The following is a 15,167-nucleotide window of genomic DNA, read 5'->3' as shown; positions in this document are numbered from 1 at the left end:
ACACGCGTGGCCTGGGGTTTGGGGCCCTGGGGTATGTCACCTCCTGCAAGACCCTGACATTTAGGATGGCGCAGTTTTCTAACAGCCTTCCTAAGCATTGGGTTGGGGGGGGCACAAGATAGAGAAATGCAGCGCTTCATGGAGCTTCACACTGCATTCCAGGGAGAGCTACACTTTGTGGGTGTTCACACCTGGCCGAGGGAGATTTTAAAAGATGGAGGTGGTGGGGTCACAATGGAGGTGAGGAGAGGGAGATGCCTTCTTAGTTGTAGATGCCTGCTGCCCCGATTTGGAGTTTACACCAGGTGTGAACCTGTCCGTGGTGCATCCATACTCTCCACATTGGATTTACCCTGGACCAAGGGTAATGGGGAGCGGTGTATACTGGCAGCCGGGAGGGCTTCTTTTGTCTGTGATGGGTTCCCAGTATCCACATGGGATTCACACCATTTGTGAAGAAAATGCATCTAGCCTATTACAGGTCATACTGTCCATGTATCATTTGTACTTGTCCATGTAATAACTACGTGTGAGAGAATGTGTTATGGTATATGGATAGTTCACACAGGGCGTGGAAGGAATATCAATTGTTCAGTGGGGTTCATTTAGTATGAAGGAGATTCACACTCCACAGAGTATTTACCTGAGATTGGGGAAAATTTCACTGTCCACAAAGAGTTCACACGTGGAAGGAATTTTATACTATTATCTATGCTGTTATTATTTATACAATATTATGCTATCATACTATTACTATTTTGATTTTTTTTTTTTTTTTTGGCAGCTGGCTGTTGAAAAAAAAGGATCCTGGACCTTGAAACTTGGTGTTATCAGCACCACGCTACAGCCAACTGAGCTAATCAGCCAGGCCCTATTTTAACATTATTCTAAAAAGACAGCTCATACTTCCATATTGGGTGAATCCAAAATTGAAGGAAATTTTGCAGGGCAGTTTATACTGTGCTCATCTGGTAGATGCTGGATCTGTGAGAAATTTATACTCATTGAAAGAGTTCATGCTGCCCACTTAGGTAGACCCTTGGGGAGTGGTTCATGCTGTCACAAAATGGGTGCACAGCAGCCACAGAAAGTTTCCTATGCGTGGAGGAGATTACACTGTCCGTGGGGAGGCTTATACTGAGCAGGAGTTTACATTGCTCGTGGGAGTTTACATTGTGTTTGCAGGACATTTCCATTGATTAGGATGGGGTTTCTTGTTCCACAGTCAGTTCGCATCAGATGTGAGGGAGAATTAGACTATTAGGGGGAAAGTCTGAACTCTCTAGAGAGGAACTCACCCTGCCTACGAAGCATTCTGCTACTGTAGTGAAAAGGGGTCTCCCCGTTCCCCATACCAGCCAGTCACAAAAATAAATAAATAAAAAAGAAAAGGGGTCTCTGCTGTCAGTTAAGGATTATTTCTGGCTTTCATGAACTGGTACTTCAAAAAGTTCACAGAAAGATTCAGACTATCTTTTGATTATATTTTTGCACGAACTACACCAAGGTCCAGGGTTTGATCCCTGTACCAGCCAGCCTGGAAAAAAAAACCAAACTATTTTTGCACAAACTTTTCGAAGTACCCTTGTATTTATTATATCCATGGAGGGGCTGGCCAGTTAGCTCAGTTTGTTGGAGTGTGGTATTGTAATATCCACTGAGGGATCCCCACTGATTATGCGAGTTAATCCATGCATGAAGGAAACCCGTCAGTGGGAGTTCACACTGTCCAAGGCCTATTTCCCCTGTCATAGAGGAAAGGTATGTGCAGGGAGCTGTCTCTGCCCTTGGGAGAATTACATAAACCATAGTTAACTTAGTTATATGGTTCATTGAGATTACACTGTCATGTGGGGTGAGGGGTGATGTTGCAGGAGGCAGGATAGCACAGGTTTAGCCAGGCTGCCAGGGTCAAATCCCAGCTGGACTTTTTCCCAGCAGTGTGACCTTGGGCAAGTCACTTAATCCCACTGTGCCTTGATTTCCACTCCTGTAATAAAAACATAATAAAAGAACCCTAAGGGATAAGGTTGTTATGAAGATGTAATGAGTTAACATGTACAAAGCATTTAGAATAGAGGCCAGCCGCCAAAAAAAAAAAAGAACAGTGTAAGAGTAAGTAGACTAAGTCCTCCAAGATGTTAGCAATTGCGATTATTGTTATTCAGAAGGAATTTATCTCTACCTGAAAAGTTTATGCTGTCACAATCTTATTGCTAACCTTGTCCATACTTTGTGTGTGCTCTGGTGGTGATGGTGATGGTGGTGACAGTGACACATTTTTGAATGATTCCAGGAGTCAGCATTTCTATGGGACATTTATCAATCCATCAGGAGACATTATGGTCTAGTGGGGATAATTAGAGAACCTACCTCATAAAGTTGAGGTGAGGATGAAATGAGATGTTTAACCCATGGCCTTATATATAGTAAGTGCTCAATAAATAGGACTTATGATTTTTATGTGCTGTGTCCTGCACTGGACCCTGGGAAGGCCCTGCCCTTCAGGAATTAGTCATCTCTTCACCTTTATTGGGGACCTCATTGTCCATAATAGGATATACCACCCTTGAGAGAGTCATAGTGTCTTAATCTGTGTGTGTGTGTAGAATACGGGTTGGGCAATTTTTTATGAGAGAATTAAGACTTTTTTGGGGGGGGGAGAGTCATATAATTTTATAAAGTTCGCAAAGGCCCAAAGAGTTTAAATCGAACATGGAGTTGCTACCTGTCTATGGAAAAGAGTTATATTATCCATGATTTCATGAAGCTGACACACTGACATTGAGGTTTATTGCACCTGTTGCATTGATGAGTCTACACTGTTCATAGTCTATACTGTACTCATTGGTAGTCCACCCAGGCAAGTGGCACTATCTATATGGGAGCGCGATGTCCATGGGTTATACTGCATGAGGTCATGTTCATTTCACATGAAGAGTTACACTGCTTATGGGAGTGACCCTGTTTATATGGTTGTTACCCCATGCATATGGGTTTTACCCACGTTATGGGAGTTGACACTATTCAGAGAGGAGTTCATACAATGTTAAAAGAGGTTACATTGCCTCCATGGTAGGTCACACTAATGGAATTGTACAGGGGCACACATTGTTTATACGCTGGCTCACCATTTATATGGGGCTGACGATGCTTATGAGGGTTTCACTGTCTACATTAGGGCTTACACTGTTTATGAGGGTCACATTGCTTGTATGGGGATTCACATCGTTTTTGAGTATTGTGCTATTTGAGACATACACTGTCGGTATGAAAATCACACTTTATATGTGGATTTATATCAGTTATGGACACTGTACCATTTTATGGATTCATACTGTTGGTGGGGTTATACCAGCTTTATGTTGACTCAACTCACTTTAGCAAATACTATTACCAGCCTATTTTATAACAGACACTGGTCTAGACCCTGGTGATAATGTAGTAAAGAAAATAAACCAAATCCCTGTCTTTGTGGAGCTGACATTCAGAAGGACAATCAGGCTAGCCAGTTAGCTCAGTTGGTTAGACCATGTGGCCTTATAACACCAAGGTCAAGGGTTTGGTTCCCTGTACCGGCCAGCCGCCAAAAAGAAAAAAGAAAAGGACATCACATCCTTTATGGGGTTTCCTCTGTTTATGAGGTTCGTGTTGGGATTCATGTCTTTAGGGTGTTGCACTGGCATTAACTGTCCACGAGAGTTTCTCTGTGTGTATGGGGTTACATTTATTGGTATTACATTGGAGGTTCACTGTCCAAAGATGGGGTTATTCATTCATCATAGATTGACAGGCACTGTGCCAGGCTCTGTGGATGTCACAAGCAACAAAACAGGCAAAAAATCTCTGCCCTTTATTCCATAGAGAAGAGATTTAGGCAACAAGTGAATACATTATGGAAATATTATGTCAGATGAGGATAAGTGCTATGGAGAAAAATAGCACATAAAAGGAACATATGGATCTAGAAAAGGGCTACAATATAAAATAGAGTGGTCAGGCAGGATCTTATTGGGAAGGTGGTTTTTGAGTAAAAACCTGAAAGGTATGAGGAACAGAGCTATGTAGTTGTCTTGGGGAAGAGCCTTCCTGTCAGATGAAAAAGCATGAGCAAAGTCCCTGAGGAAGGAATATGCCTGGCATGTCCAAGAGATAGCAAAGAGGCTGAGTGTAGCTGGAGTGGAAATGAAGGAAAAGGAGGTTAGTGAATTTAGGGAAGGGCCTCATAGGCCACTGGAAGGGGTTGGCTTTTACTCCCAGTGAGCAGAGGGGCCACTGGGGCCACTGGAGCATTTGGGGCAGCAAAGGGGTATGATCTAATTTACCAGAACCCCTCTGGCTGCAGGTGGAGCACAGATTGTAGGGGCTCATGGCAGCAGGAGAGGCTAGTAAGGAGACCCTGGACTGGGGGGCGGGGGGTGATGGTGAAGAGTAGTTGGTTCTGGAATAGCCAAAGGTAGAACCGATGGGAGTTCCCTTCAGATTCGATGTTGGATGAGAGAAAGGAGACAGGGATGACTACAAGATGTTCAGCCCGAGCAACCAGCAAAATCAAGGTGAAATTTCCTGAGATGGGGAAGACCGGGGGGAAACAGTTTGGAGGAGCTCAGGAAGGCCTTTTTTTTTTTTTTTTTTTTTTTTTTTTTGGCAAGCTTGAGAAATCCAAACGGAGACACTGGTTGAGGCAGCTGGATGTGGGAGATTGTTCAGGGGCGAGTTGCGGGCTGGAGATAGAAATGTGCGTATAATCAGCATAGGTATAGCCACCACGGGACTGGTGGAGATCATGAAGGAAACAAGTGGGGATGGAAGATACTGGGCCTTCAGCATCTCAGGTCAGGGAGATGAGAAAGGGGGATATTATAATGGGGTTACATTTATGATGGCTACACTGTCTATATGAAGTGGGTCAGACTATTTCAAAGGGAAGTACAATGCTGTTGGTATCTTCATGGTTCATTATTGCTCATAGGGTTGATGGGTGGGTGGTGATTATGATTTTTATTGTCCACACAGTTTCCTTTTCAGGAGAGAGGTGACAAGTCTGTGAAATGTTGTGACTTTTATGGGCACAGGTCCTGTCCATGCCTTTGCCTGACAACAGTGGGATAAATATTATCTGTGTCAGTGCAGTAAACTGGAACAAGAACTACCAGGTCCATGGGAGTGGGGGTGTCCTGTCTGGAAAGAGTTGTCTTCTCCATGGAGCTGTTCATCTCAGGCGTGTTCTGGGTCCACGAGAGGCCGCACTCTTCATCAGCCCCAGGAGTATCTGTGGAGGCTTTCCATAGTGAAATGGGAGGGGGTCCCCTTGTTCACTGGAGTTGAATAACCTTGGTTGGATGGCATGTTTTTAAGGAATGGCCAGTGGTGATGGGTAGTTTCTATCACAAATTCACAATATTTGGGTGTTTCACACAGTAATGATGGTGTTCACTATCTCTACCATCTCTGGGGGTGGCTCTCAGTGTTCAGGAAGCAATTAAATTATCCTAGAGGGTACAAATTTCTGTGGTGGAGTCACACAGACCCCTGAAAGGCTACAATATCCATGGACAGGTTTGCACAAACCACTGAAGTCATGGGGCCCAGGGGACATTTTCACCGGACTCCCATTCCCTGCAGATGGTTCAGATGCTCCCATGAGGCATGCCTATCTTCTACGGCTCTTTCATGGGAACAGTGGGATTGAGCTGTCTGAGTTAGGATGAGATTATGACAATAGGCAATTTCACACTGTCAATGCCGTGTGTTTATTGTCTACAGTTGGAGTCTGCCGGGTAAAGGGTACTCATATTATCCATGGGGTATATAGTTATATATACCTCCACTAATACCTCTGGATACCTCTGGTAATCCAGTATTTATGGTATACTTACTTCACATCCCTGATTTCTCACAATAACTTCATCATGTAGGGTCTATTCACACCCCCATTTTACAGATGAGGAAACTGAGGCTCAAAGAGGTTAACTTACTTGCTCTATGTCACAGATAGGAAGTAGCAGAGTTAGGGTTGCAACCCAGGTCTCTGTCTTTTTTTTTTTTTTTTTTAAAGATGACCGGTAAGGGGATCTTAACCCTTGACTTGGTGTTGTCAGCACCACGCTCACCCAGTGAGCAACCGGCCATCCCTATATGGGATCCGAACCCGTGGCCTTGGTGTTATCAGCACCGCACTCTCCCGAGTGAGCCACGGGCCGGCCCAGGTCTCTGTCTTGATGGTTAAAGGTGGTGATTTGGGGGCCGGCCCGTGGCTCACTCGGGAGAGTGCGGTGCTAATAACACCAAGGCCCCGGGTTCGGATCCCATATACGGATGGCCGGTTCGCTCACTGGGTGAGCGTGGTGCTGACCACACCAAGTCAAGGGTTGAGATCCCCTTACCGGTCATCTTTTTAAAAAAAAAATAAATAAATAAAAAATAAAGGTGGTGATTTGGAATTGGATAGATCTGGGTGCGAATCCTGGTTTCAAACTAGTCCTGGCTATACAACATTAGCAGACTGATTTCCCCTCTGAGCCTCACTTTCTCAATCTGTAAATGAGGATAACAATAGTAATGTCCCTCAATGAGATTTTGTGAGGACTAAATGACAAGATGCCCCTGACAGTGCTTGGCCTAGCTCCTCGCACACACTGAGCACTCGGAACTCAGGAGCTGTTATTCTAACAGTGATGATAATTATTATTGCTGGACCACACTGCTCTCAGAGGGTAACAATATACGTGGAGGAGCTGCGCTGTCCTAGGCAGGGTTACATAATTCCTAATTCCTTGGCCGGGGTGGGGGGAGGACGCTTCCCTGGAGGCCTTGATCTCCCCAAGGAAGAGGCCTGAGACTTCTTCTGAGGCTCTGGTGAGGAGCTGGCTAAGGCACACTAGGAATCTAGCAATGAGGAAGCTGGACTTGAAGCCCTAACAACCCAGAGCCTGACCCCCACAGGCCTTCCCACCCTGTGGCTTGTCTGTCTCTCTCTGCCCATCTTCCAGGTTTCAGTCCTGAGCCCCCCTCCTTTGGTACCTCAGAATCTCTTTTAAGACTCTGTCTGTGAATATTGGTTCTACTTTCCCCATACCCTGCTACCTCCATCAGATCTGCATTCTGATTTCCTGTTTCCCAGGGCCTTAGGTTCCATCCATCCTGCTGCTGCTGGGGAGAAGGGAGAGAGACTTAGCACTCCCCTAAGCTCCCGTCTTTCAGTCTTTTTTTTTTTTTCTTTCTTGGCGGCTGCCCTTACAGGGATCGAACCTTGGACCTTGGTGTTATCCGCACCACACTCTAACCAGCTGAGCTAAAGGGCCAGCCCGGCCTTCAGTCTTAAGCCCTATCTTCCTCTTTCCTGGCGACCCCAGTGTCCCTTGGGAGCACATTTGTTCAGACTTTGGTCGCCCCCTCGCATCCTGGCTCCACCTCCGGAACCCCCTGCCCTAGTGGTGGAGGTGGTGGGACCTCCGGCGCCAGCCATGTCCCCAGGACAGCTGCAGACTGTGGATGGTAGTGGTGGTGGTGGTGGCTCCCGAATACATTGTCTCTGGTCACTTCCTCCCCAGCTGGACGGCGGCTATCAGAAAGGCCAAGACCCCATCCCCACAGGAACGGAGGGCACAGCCGCCTCCCCATTTCCGATGCTGGGAAATGCTTCCCACCCATTCCACCCAACCCCTGGACAGCTGCCCCCATTCAGACTCAGGGTGAGGTGGGGGTGGGGTGAGTAAGGCCAGGATGGGAAATGCTACGGTCTTGATCATCCTCTAAGGTCCTGACCCCGCTCCCCTGCAGAGAAGATTCTGCCTCCTCCCTAAAGATCCATGCCCCTTCCCCCAAAAGTTTCTGAACCCCCTCAGAAGGTCCCCTCTCCGCGCCCCCCTTCCCCGCTTACAGGCTCCCCAAAGAAACTCTAGAACCCCTAGTGGGCAGAAGAGGAGCGGGGGCGGCAGGTAGCAAGTGCGGAGGACTTATGTTCAGATTTGAAGCCTCGGAGAAGGGTCATGACCTCCAGGACCCCATCCCATCCTACCCGCTCCTTCCTCCCTCCCCCGCCGTGCGGCCCCTTTAAGCCCAGAGCCGGTTGGTCCTCAGTGGCTGTGCGCCCGCGAGCGTGTGTGTGAGTGTGCGAGGAGGGGGCGGGCGCAGTGTCTCCATGGCGACGCGGCGGTGACGTAGCCGGCCGGGGGGCGTGGGCGTCCCGGCCCCGGAGTGCGATATTAACCCGGGAGGCGGCGGCGGGGAGGGGAGAGGCTCTGAGAGGCGAGGCCGGGTGAGGCGGCGAGGGCAGCCCGACGGGCGCGGGACGGGACGGGGCAGCGCGGGCGCCGGGAGCCGCGGCCCGGAGTCGGAGCACCTCGCCCCGGGCCCCCCAGCATGAAGACCCCGGCGGACACAGGTGTGGGCGGGGGCAGCACGTGTGGGGGAGACTTGTTGCCTCGGGAAACCGGGCGGAGAAACTTTGGGGGGGGTTGAAGGGTTCTGGAGGAACCCCAGTGATCCCCCGTTCTGGGGGACCCCTAAGCACTCGAGACCTGTTGCTTCTCGCAGCGCGAGAGGAGGTGCTGCCTGGGACCCCGATTCTTGGCTCCGGGCGGAGTGCTGTGGGTGCTGCGGGTCCTGGTCCTCTCTCCCTGCCTGGACACCGCAAGCTGGGCTCCCCAACTCCTGGGATCACGGGGGTGGCGGGGTTCCTCCCCTTCGCTCTGTCACGTTGCACTCTAGGGGCCGGGACGTGTGTGGGGTGGGTGGGGGCTGTCCACGGGGCCGGCTCTCCCCGGTTCTGCGCTGCGCGGTCCGGCCCTTGACCTTCACGGCGGCGCCTGCCCCGCAACGGGTTGGGGGAGGTTAAGGGATGGTCTTTAGGCGGAGGGCGTGAAGTGAGAAGCTGGGGATTCGGGGTCCGGGCTGCGCCGCCCCTCCCCCGCCCCGTCTCCGCCGGTTCCTCGCTCCCCCGCCCGCGCCGAGTCGCAAAGTTCCAAAGCGCAGCCCGAACGTTCGAAAAAGGAACTTTTTGTTTCCGACCTTAGAACGCGCGGCTTTAAGGTGGCTCTGGGGAGACCTGGATACCCTCCTCCCGCGCCGCCAGGGGCCCTGGGTTGAGGAGCGTGGGGAAGGTGAGGTGAGGGGGTGGGACACCGAGGCTCCCCCCTCGCCCTCCCTCCCTGATCCAGCTCTTCTGTTTCAGCGAGCCGTCTTTTCCCTCCTCCCTTCTCTTCCCCGCCAACTTGCTCCTCCTTAAGGGGCCAGGGTTCCCCTCCCCCCTCGGTCGGAGAGCGGGGGGCAGTGGGATTAGCCCCCTCCCACTCGGACCTTTCCCCCCTCCCCCGCCGCCCCCGGGCTCGTGCAATGTGGACTTTGCGCCCGAGCGCGCGGGGGAGGGGTCCTAGCCGCCCCCTGCCCGTCTACCCCGTCGGAATCCGGCCCGGGGCGGGGACGGGGGAGGGGGAAGGGGGCCGGGCGCCGCTGTTCAAACTTGTTTCCTTCCCCCGGCGGCGGCCGCGGCTAGGGCTCCTGTGTGCGGGTGTGTGCCCCGACCGGCCCACCCACCCCACCCCCCTGCTCGGCGGGTGGGGGCGGCTCTTAAAGGGCTCGGAGCAGGGCTCAAGCGCCAGGGGATTGGGGCCGAGGAGGGGGGCTGGGGGTGGGGCAGGGGTGCGGAGTGCAGTAGGGTCAGTCACGTGCGTCCTTCAAGCTCCCTGGCTCCCACAGGCTCCCGAGCTGCTGGGTCTTGGGGGAAGCAAGAACTTCCCCTCGCCCGAGGAGGGGGCCGAGGCGCCCAGACAACCCCGCCTCGTTTTCCCTTCGTACTGAGGGCCTTGGCCGAATGGCACCGGCTGGGCCGCTCCCCCAACCCTGTCTGGGGGCCGGAGCAATGTGTGGGTTTTTTAACTGGGGGAGTGGAAAGAAGCGAGGGGTCTGGAGTGGCCTCCTCATCTGTTCGTGTTTCCGTCTGCCTCGCTGTTGGGGGCTATGCGCACCTCCATTGGATCCTCCATCCCAGCCCCTCTCTCCTCTACCGTGGCTGTTTCCCACTTCCTGTTTTTTCCCCGGCTCTGGCGCCATAGAGGGCTGCCTGGAGCGGGGGAGGTGGCGGGTCCCCCCAGGAGGCCGGCGTATTCGTATTCCTCCTTTACAACCACTCCTCCCTTCCAACCCCTATAGTACCTTAAAAAAAAGTTTGGGCAGTCAGGTGAAGTTGGGGGGTGCCCAGGAGTTCTGCACTCTCAGGCTTGCAGTCCGGGAGAATCCCTACCCCACCACTGTGGAACCCAGATATGCCTTTTGGGACCCTGCCTCCCATCCCTTCCTGTTTGTCAGCTGCCACCTTTACACCATCTCGCAATTTCCTGCATCCCTCTCTCTATGGCTGTTCATTTGCTGCCTCAGTGGACCCCCATGCTCCACAAGCCCTGCACCCCCAAGCTTTCTTGATGCTAGTCCGGTGTTTCCCTGTTTTAAGCACGTGGACCCATACACAACACACACACACTCATGTTCCCCTTGCTCGTGCCTGGCTCCTGGCTCCTGGCTCCAAGGCCTGGGGAACAGAGCCCCATTGAGATACCCTGACGTCACCCCTCCCTTCATTTTCCCCCCGAAGCTGGGAACAGGCCTTCATGTATGCTGTGTCGGATGAGGAAAGCTGGCATTGGGGTGGGCCTGGGAGCAGGGAAGGGTCCCTGCCAGGAGTGGGAGTTGAGGTCCAGGCCCTGGGGGGTGAGGGGGGTTGCTCAGGGAAGAGGGTTAACTAGGGGGCCTGGGACAGCTCCCAGAATGCCGCTTGAGGCCCTTCCAGAGCCCCCCCACCTCCTTTCCGAGTTCCCTTTGTGTTGCATGTAGTCTCTCTCACTCCCTCTCTTCTGCAAAGTTTATTTTTAGCCTCCTGCTCCCCCGCTCCCAGGACTGTCGCTGCACACACGTTGCCTGGTTACCGGGACACGGAGGCTGGGGCTGGTGGGCTGGGAAGGGTGGCTTTAATTTGGGGGGGAGGGTGGAAGTCAGTATACCCCCCACCCACAGACTGATGGCTCAACGGTTTCAAGCCCCCCCACCCCCACCCCCCGGGTCTAGGAGCCAGATTGGTGCTGAGGTGGGAGTAGCATGGAGTTTGGTGCCCTGAGGGGGGCCAGGAGCTTTTTGGAGAGGATGCACGGAGCTAGTGGCTTGGTCACCTGGGTCCCAAAGAACTCTGGGCCTCAGGGAGAACTTAGCACCTGGGTTCTCTAGCAGGGTGAGGAAAATTGGGTGAACACCTAGAGTCCCAACAGAGGGATAGGGCTATGGATGCTAGGGTTCCTGGAAAGAGTTGCCAGGGACTGTCACATCTAAATAGAGCAGGGGCTGCTGGTGAAGGACTCTGGGTCTGAACAGCTGGAGGTCATATCCTGGGAGCTTGGAGGGGCTGGTTTGAGGCTGGGTTTCCTGAATGAAGCAGGGACTATGTGGGGAAAGCCTACTGGCCCTGCCAGTCTACTCAGGGCCAGGGGTCAGGGGCCTGGCTCCCTGTGCAGGACAGTAAGCTCAGGGTTTGGAGGGTGTGGGCCCTATGGGAGCAGGAACTACTGATCCTCTGTGTTCCCAAGGGGAAGGATCCCCTGTTGGATTCCAGACTGGGGTGGAGTCTTCGGGGGAGGCTCAGTGTTGCCCAGAGGCCTGGTTGGTACCTGCTTGAACTTAGGCCAAAGGAGGAAGACTGACTCCAGCAGCCTGACAGGGACTTGGGACCTGTCCATCTTTAGCAGTCCACCTTGATGTTCTCCTTCTCTAGTGGTACCAGGGCCCCTGTCCTGCCTCCCCCCTCCTTCCCTTCCTCCCCTTTCCCTCCTCCCATCCCTCCATTACCGGCTGCCTAGTGCTGAATTATTGATGGCCCCTGATTACCCGGGGGTTTGGGAAATGACAACAACCGCAGCCCCCCACCCCCACCCCGGGCTGCCCACCCCCTCCAGGGACCAGCCAGCCCACCACCAACCTCTACCCAAGGTTAATGCTGGGGGCAGGCAGGCAGGTGGGCAGGGAAGAAGCTGAGGATGAGGAGGCAGAAGTGAGAAGAGTGCGACAGCTCCAGCAGTGCCTGCTTAATCTCAAGGTCTGGGCTGGGGGCCTTCCAGCCAGGTTGGGCCTGGATGCCTGGGTCTGGGGAGGGCAGTGCAACTCAGAGGGTCCAGGGCTGGGGGGGGTGGGGGGGCGCCCTCTCAGACAGTCTGGGTTTCACTCTCCAGGGAAGACAGAAGCCTCTGTGTGTGCAAGCGCTGACCTCATCGTCAACCAGCCACCCCACCCCTCCTGGTCTTTTAAGAAAAAAAATCCTCCTCTCAGGTCCTAGGGTAGGAACGGGGTTTCTCTTGGGCCTTGAGAGGAAGATAGTGTATGGTCTAAGGAGGGGACCAGAAGAGCTAGGGGGGAGGGGGGGCATAATTGACTCTGAATGAGAAGGGGGGGCTGAGGGGGCTGAGCCCCAACTCTGTTGGCCACGTGTGCACCTTCCTGCCCCTCCCCCACTGGCAGCCCTGCCCGCTGGCCTGGCTTGGTGCCTGGCCCCCTGGCACTGGCCCCGGGACCCGCCGCCGACGGTTTCCTGTTTCTCCTGGTGTCGCTGGAGCAGGCTCCAGCTTCCCCTCCCCCTGGCTCCCGTCTAGCCCCCTCACACACACACAGACACGCACTGTCTTTTTCTAATTCAGGTCTTGACTTGACTGAGGGGAGATGGATTTCCCTATGTTGAGGGTGGGGTAGGAGGTGGACCCTGGTATGGAACCCAGAGCGCCAGACTTGGTGTCCTGACACAGGGCCACTCCCTGTCTCCCGTCCCCAGGGTTTGCCTTCCCGGATTGGGCCTACAAGCCGGAGTCGTCCCCTGGCTCGAGGCAGATCCAGCTGTGGCACTTTATCCTGGAGCTGCTTCGGAAAGAGGAGTACCAGGGCGTCATCGCCTGGCAGGGGGACTACGGGGAGTTTGTCATCAAGGACCCTGATGAGGTGGCCCGGCTCTGGGGCGTCCGCAAGTGCAAGCCCCAGATGAATTACGACAAGCTGAGCCGGGCCCTGCGGTGAGGAGGAGCTGGGGGCCCCTGAGCAGATGTGGACAGTTCCCACTAGTTGGACAGCCCCCGACCCTTGGGAACAGGCTTTGGGTTTGACTCAGGGCTCTGCCAAATCCTAGCTGTGTGACTTTGGGCAAGTCCTAGCTCTTCTCCAAGCCGTTTGGTAACACAGAAAGTGTCCTGAGGAGAGAATGGTCATTGGTAGAGCCTTTAGTCTGGCCCCAGACCTGAGGGGAGAGTTGGTCCCCACTGTCTGGGCACTTGATTTCTCTTGTGTGGCCCGTGTTTCTTGGTTGCCCTTTGTAAGCAGCACCTAAACTCATGTCAAGGTTTGGAGGTAAGACCTGGGTCCTGTGTGACTGACCAATGGTGTTTCTACACCCACAGCTATTATTACAACAAACGCATTCTGCACAAGACCAAGGGGAAACGGTTTACCTACAAGTTCAACTTCAACAAACTGGTGCTGGTTAATTACCCTTTTATCGATGTGGGGTTGGCTGGTGAGTACCAGGGTTAATGGGAATGGCCTCACAGGGGGAAGAGGGTCTGTCTGTATGTCCATGCTAGGCCGGGGGCCTTGACACCCAAGTCTCTCCTCTCCTGCCAGGGGGTGCTGTGCCCCAGAGTGCCCCACCAGTGCCGTCGGGCAGCAGCCACTTCCGCTTCCCTCCCTCGACGCCCTCTGAGGTGCTGTCCCCGACCGAGGACCCACGCTCACCACCGGCCTGCTCTTCATCCTCATCCTCACTCTTCTCAGCTGTGGTGGCCCGCCGCCTGGGCCGAGGCTCTGTCAGTGACTGTAGTGATGGCACATCAGAGCTGGAGGAGCCGCTAGGAGAGGACCTCCGGGCCCGACCACCTGGCCCTCCGGAGCTGGGTGCCTTCCGAGGGCCCCCCCTGGCCCGCCTGCCCCATGACCCTGGCGTCTTCCGTGTCTACCCCCGGCCCCGGGGAGGCCCTGAACCCCTCAGCCCCTTCCCTGTGTCACCTCTGGCCGGGCCTGGCTCTCTGCTCCCCCCTCAGCTCTCACCGGCTCTGCCTATGACGCCCACCCACCTGGCCTACACACCCTCGCCCACGCTGAGCCCTATGTACCCCAGTGGTGGCAGTGGCCCCAGCGGCTCAGGAGGAGGCTCCCACTTCTCCTTCAGCCCTGAGGACATGAAACGGTACCTGCAGGCCCACACCCAAAGCGTCTACAACTACCACCTCAGCCCCCGCGCTTTCCTGCACTACCCTGGGCTGGTGGTGCCCCAGCCCCAGCGCCCTGACAAGTGCCCGCTGCCGCCAGTGGCACCTGAGACCCCACCAGTCCCCTCCTCGGCCTCGTCCTCCTCTTCTTCCTCTTCTTCCCCATTCAAGTTTAAGCTCCAGCCACCCCCGCTAGGACGCCGGCGGGCAGCTGGGGAGAAGGCTCCAGTAGGTGCCGACAAGGGCAGTGTTGGCATTGGCATTGGCAGTGGCACAGGCGGGCTGGCTGAGGGGGCTGGGGTGCTGGCCCCGCCACCACCACCACCGCAGATCAAGGTGGAGCCTATCTCGGAAGGCGAGTCGGAGGAGGTGGAGGTGACTGACATTAGTGATGAGGATGAGGAAGATGGGGAGGTGTTCAAGACACCCCGTGCCCCACCTGCGCCCCCCAAGCCTGAACTGGGCGACACACCTGGGGCAGCCCAGTGCATGCCCCTCAAGCTGCGCTTTAAGCGGCGCTGGAGTGAAGACTGTCGCCTGGAGGGGGGTGGAGGCCCTGCTGGGGGCCTTGAGGATGAGGGTGAGGACAAGAAGGTGCGTGGGGAGGTGCCCCGGGAGGCTGGGGGACCACTCACCCCAAGGCGGGTGAGCTCTGACCTCCAGCATGCCACGGCCCAGCTCTCCCTGGAGCACCGAGATTCCTGAGGGCTGTGGGCAGGGGACTCACGTTTCCCTCCCCACCCCCCATGCTTCTTTTGCTGCCTTAACCACCCCCCCCCCCCATGCCCTGGAGGTGAGGATAACTCTCTAGTCTCTTCCTTGCCTCCTCCCTTTTTCCTCCCCACATTTTGTATAAAACTTTAATTTCTTTTTTTTAATGGTGGGGTGGGTGGGTGCCCAGGGCTGGGGGTTATCCCCTGTCTCTGTGGGTTTCTAAGC

General features: G+C 54.4%; 1 protein-coding gene across 1 annotated transcript; it reads left to right on the top strand.

The window, feature by feature from the left end:
* Positions 1–8,252: 8,252 nt before the first annotated feature.
* ERF (ETS2 repressor factor) lies at positions 8,253–15,107 on the top strand. Its single transcript, XM_063111812.1, has 4 exons — positions 8,253–8,386; positions 12,806–13,040; positions 13,422–13,537; positions 13,645–15,107. Exons 1-4 carry the CDS (start codon positions 8,365–8,367, stop codon positions 14,931–14,933), a joined length of 1,662 nt encoding a protein of 553 aa, XP_062967882.1. The 5' UTR covers positions 8,253–8,364; the 3' UTR covers positions 14,934–15,107.
* Positions 15,108–15,167: the final 60 nt, after the last annotated feature.

Source organism: Cynocephalus volans, chromosome 10, assembly GCF_027409185.1.
Source record: "Cynocephalus volans isolate mCynVol1 chromosome 10, mCynVol1.pri, whole genome shotgun sequence".
NCBI classification, from domain to species: Eukaryota; Metazoa; Chordata; class Mammalia; order Dermoptera; family Cynocephalidae; genus Cynocephalus; species Cynocephalus volans.
This window is presented reverse-complemented; position numbering and strand designations above follow the sequence as displayed.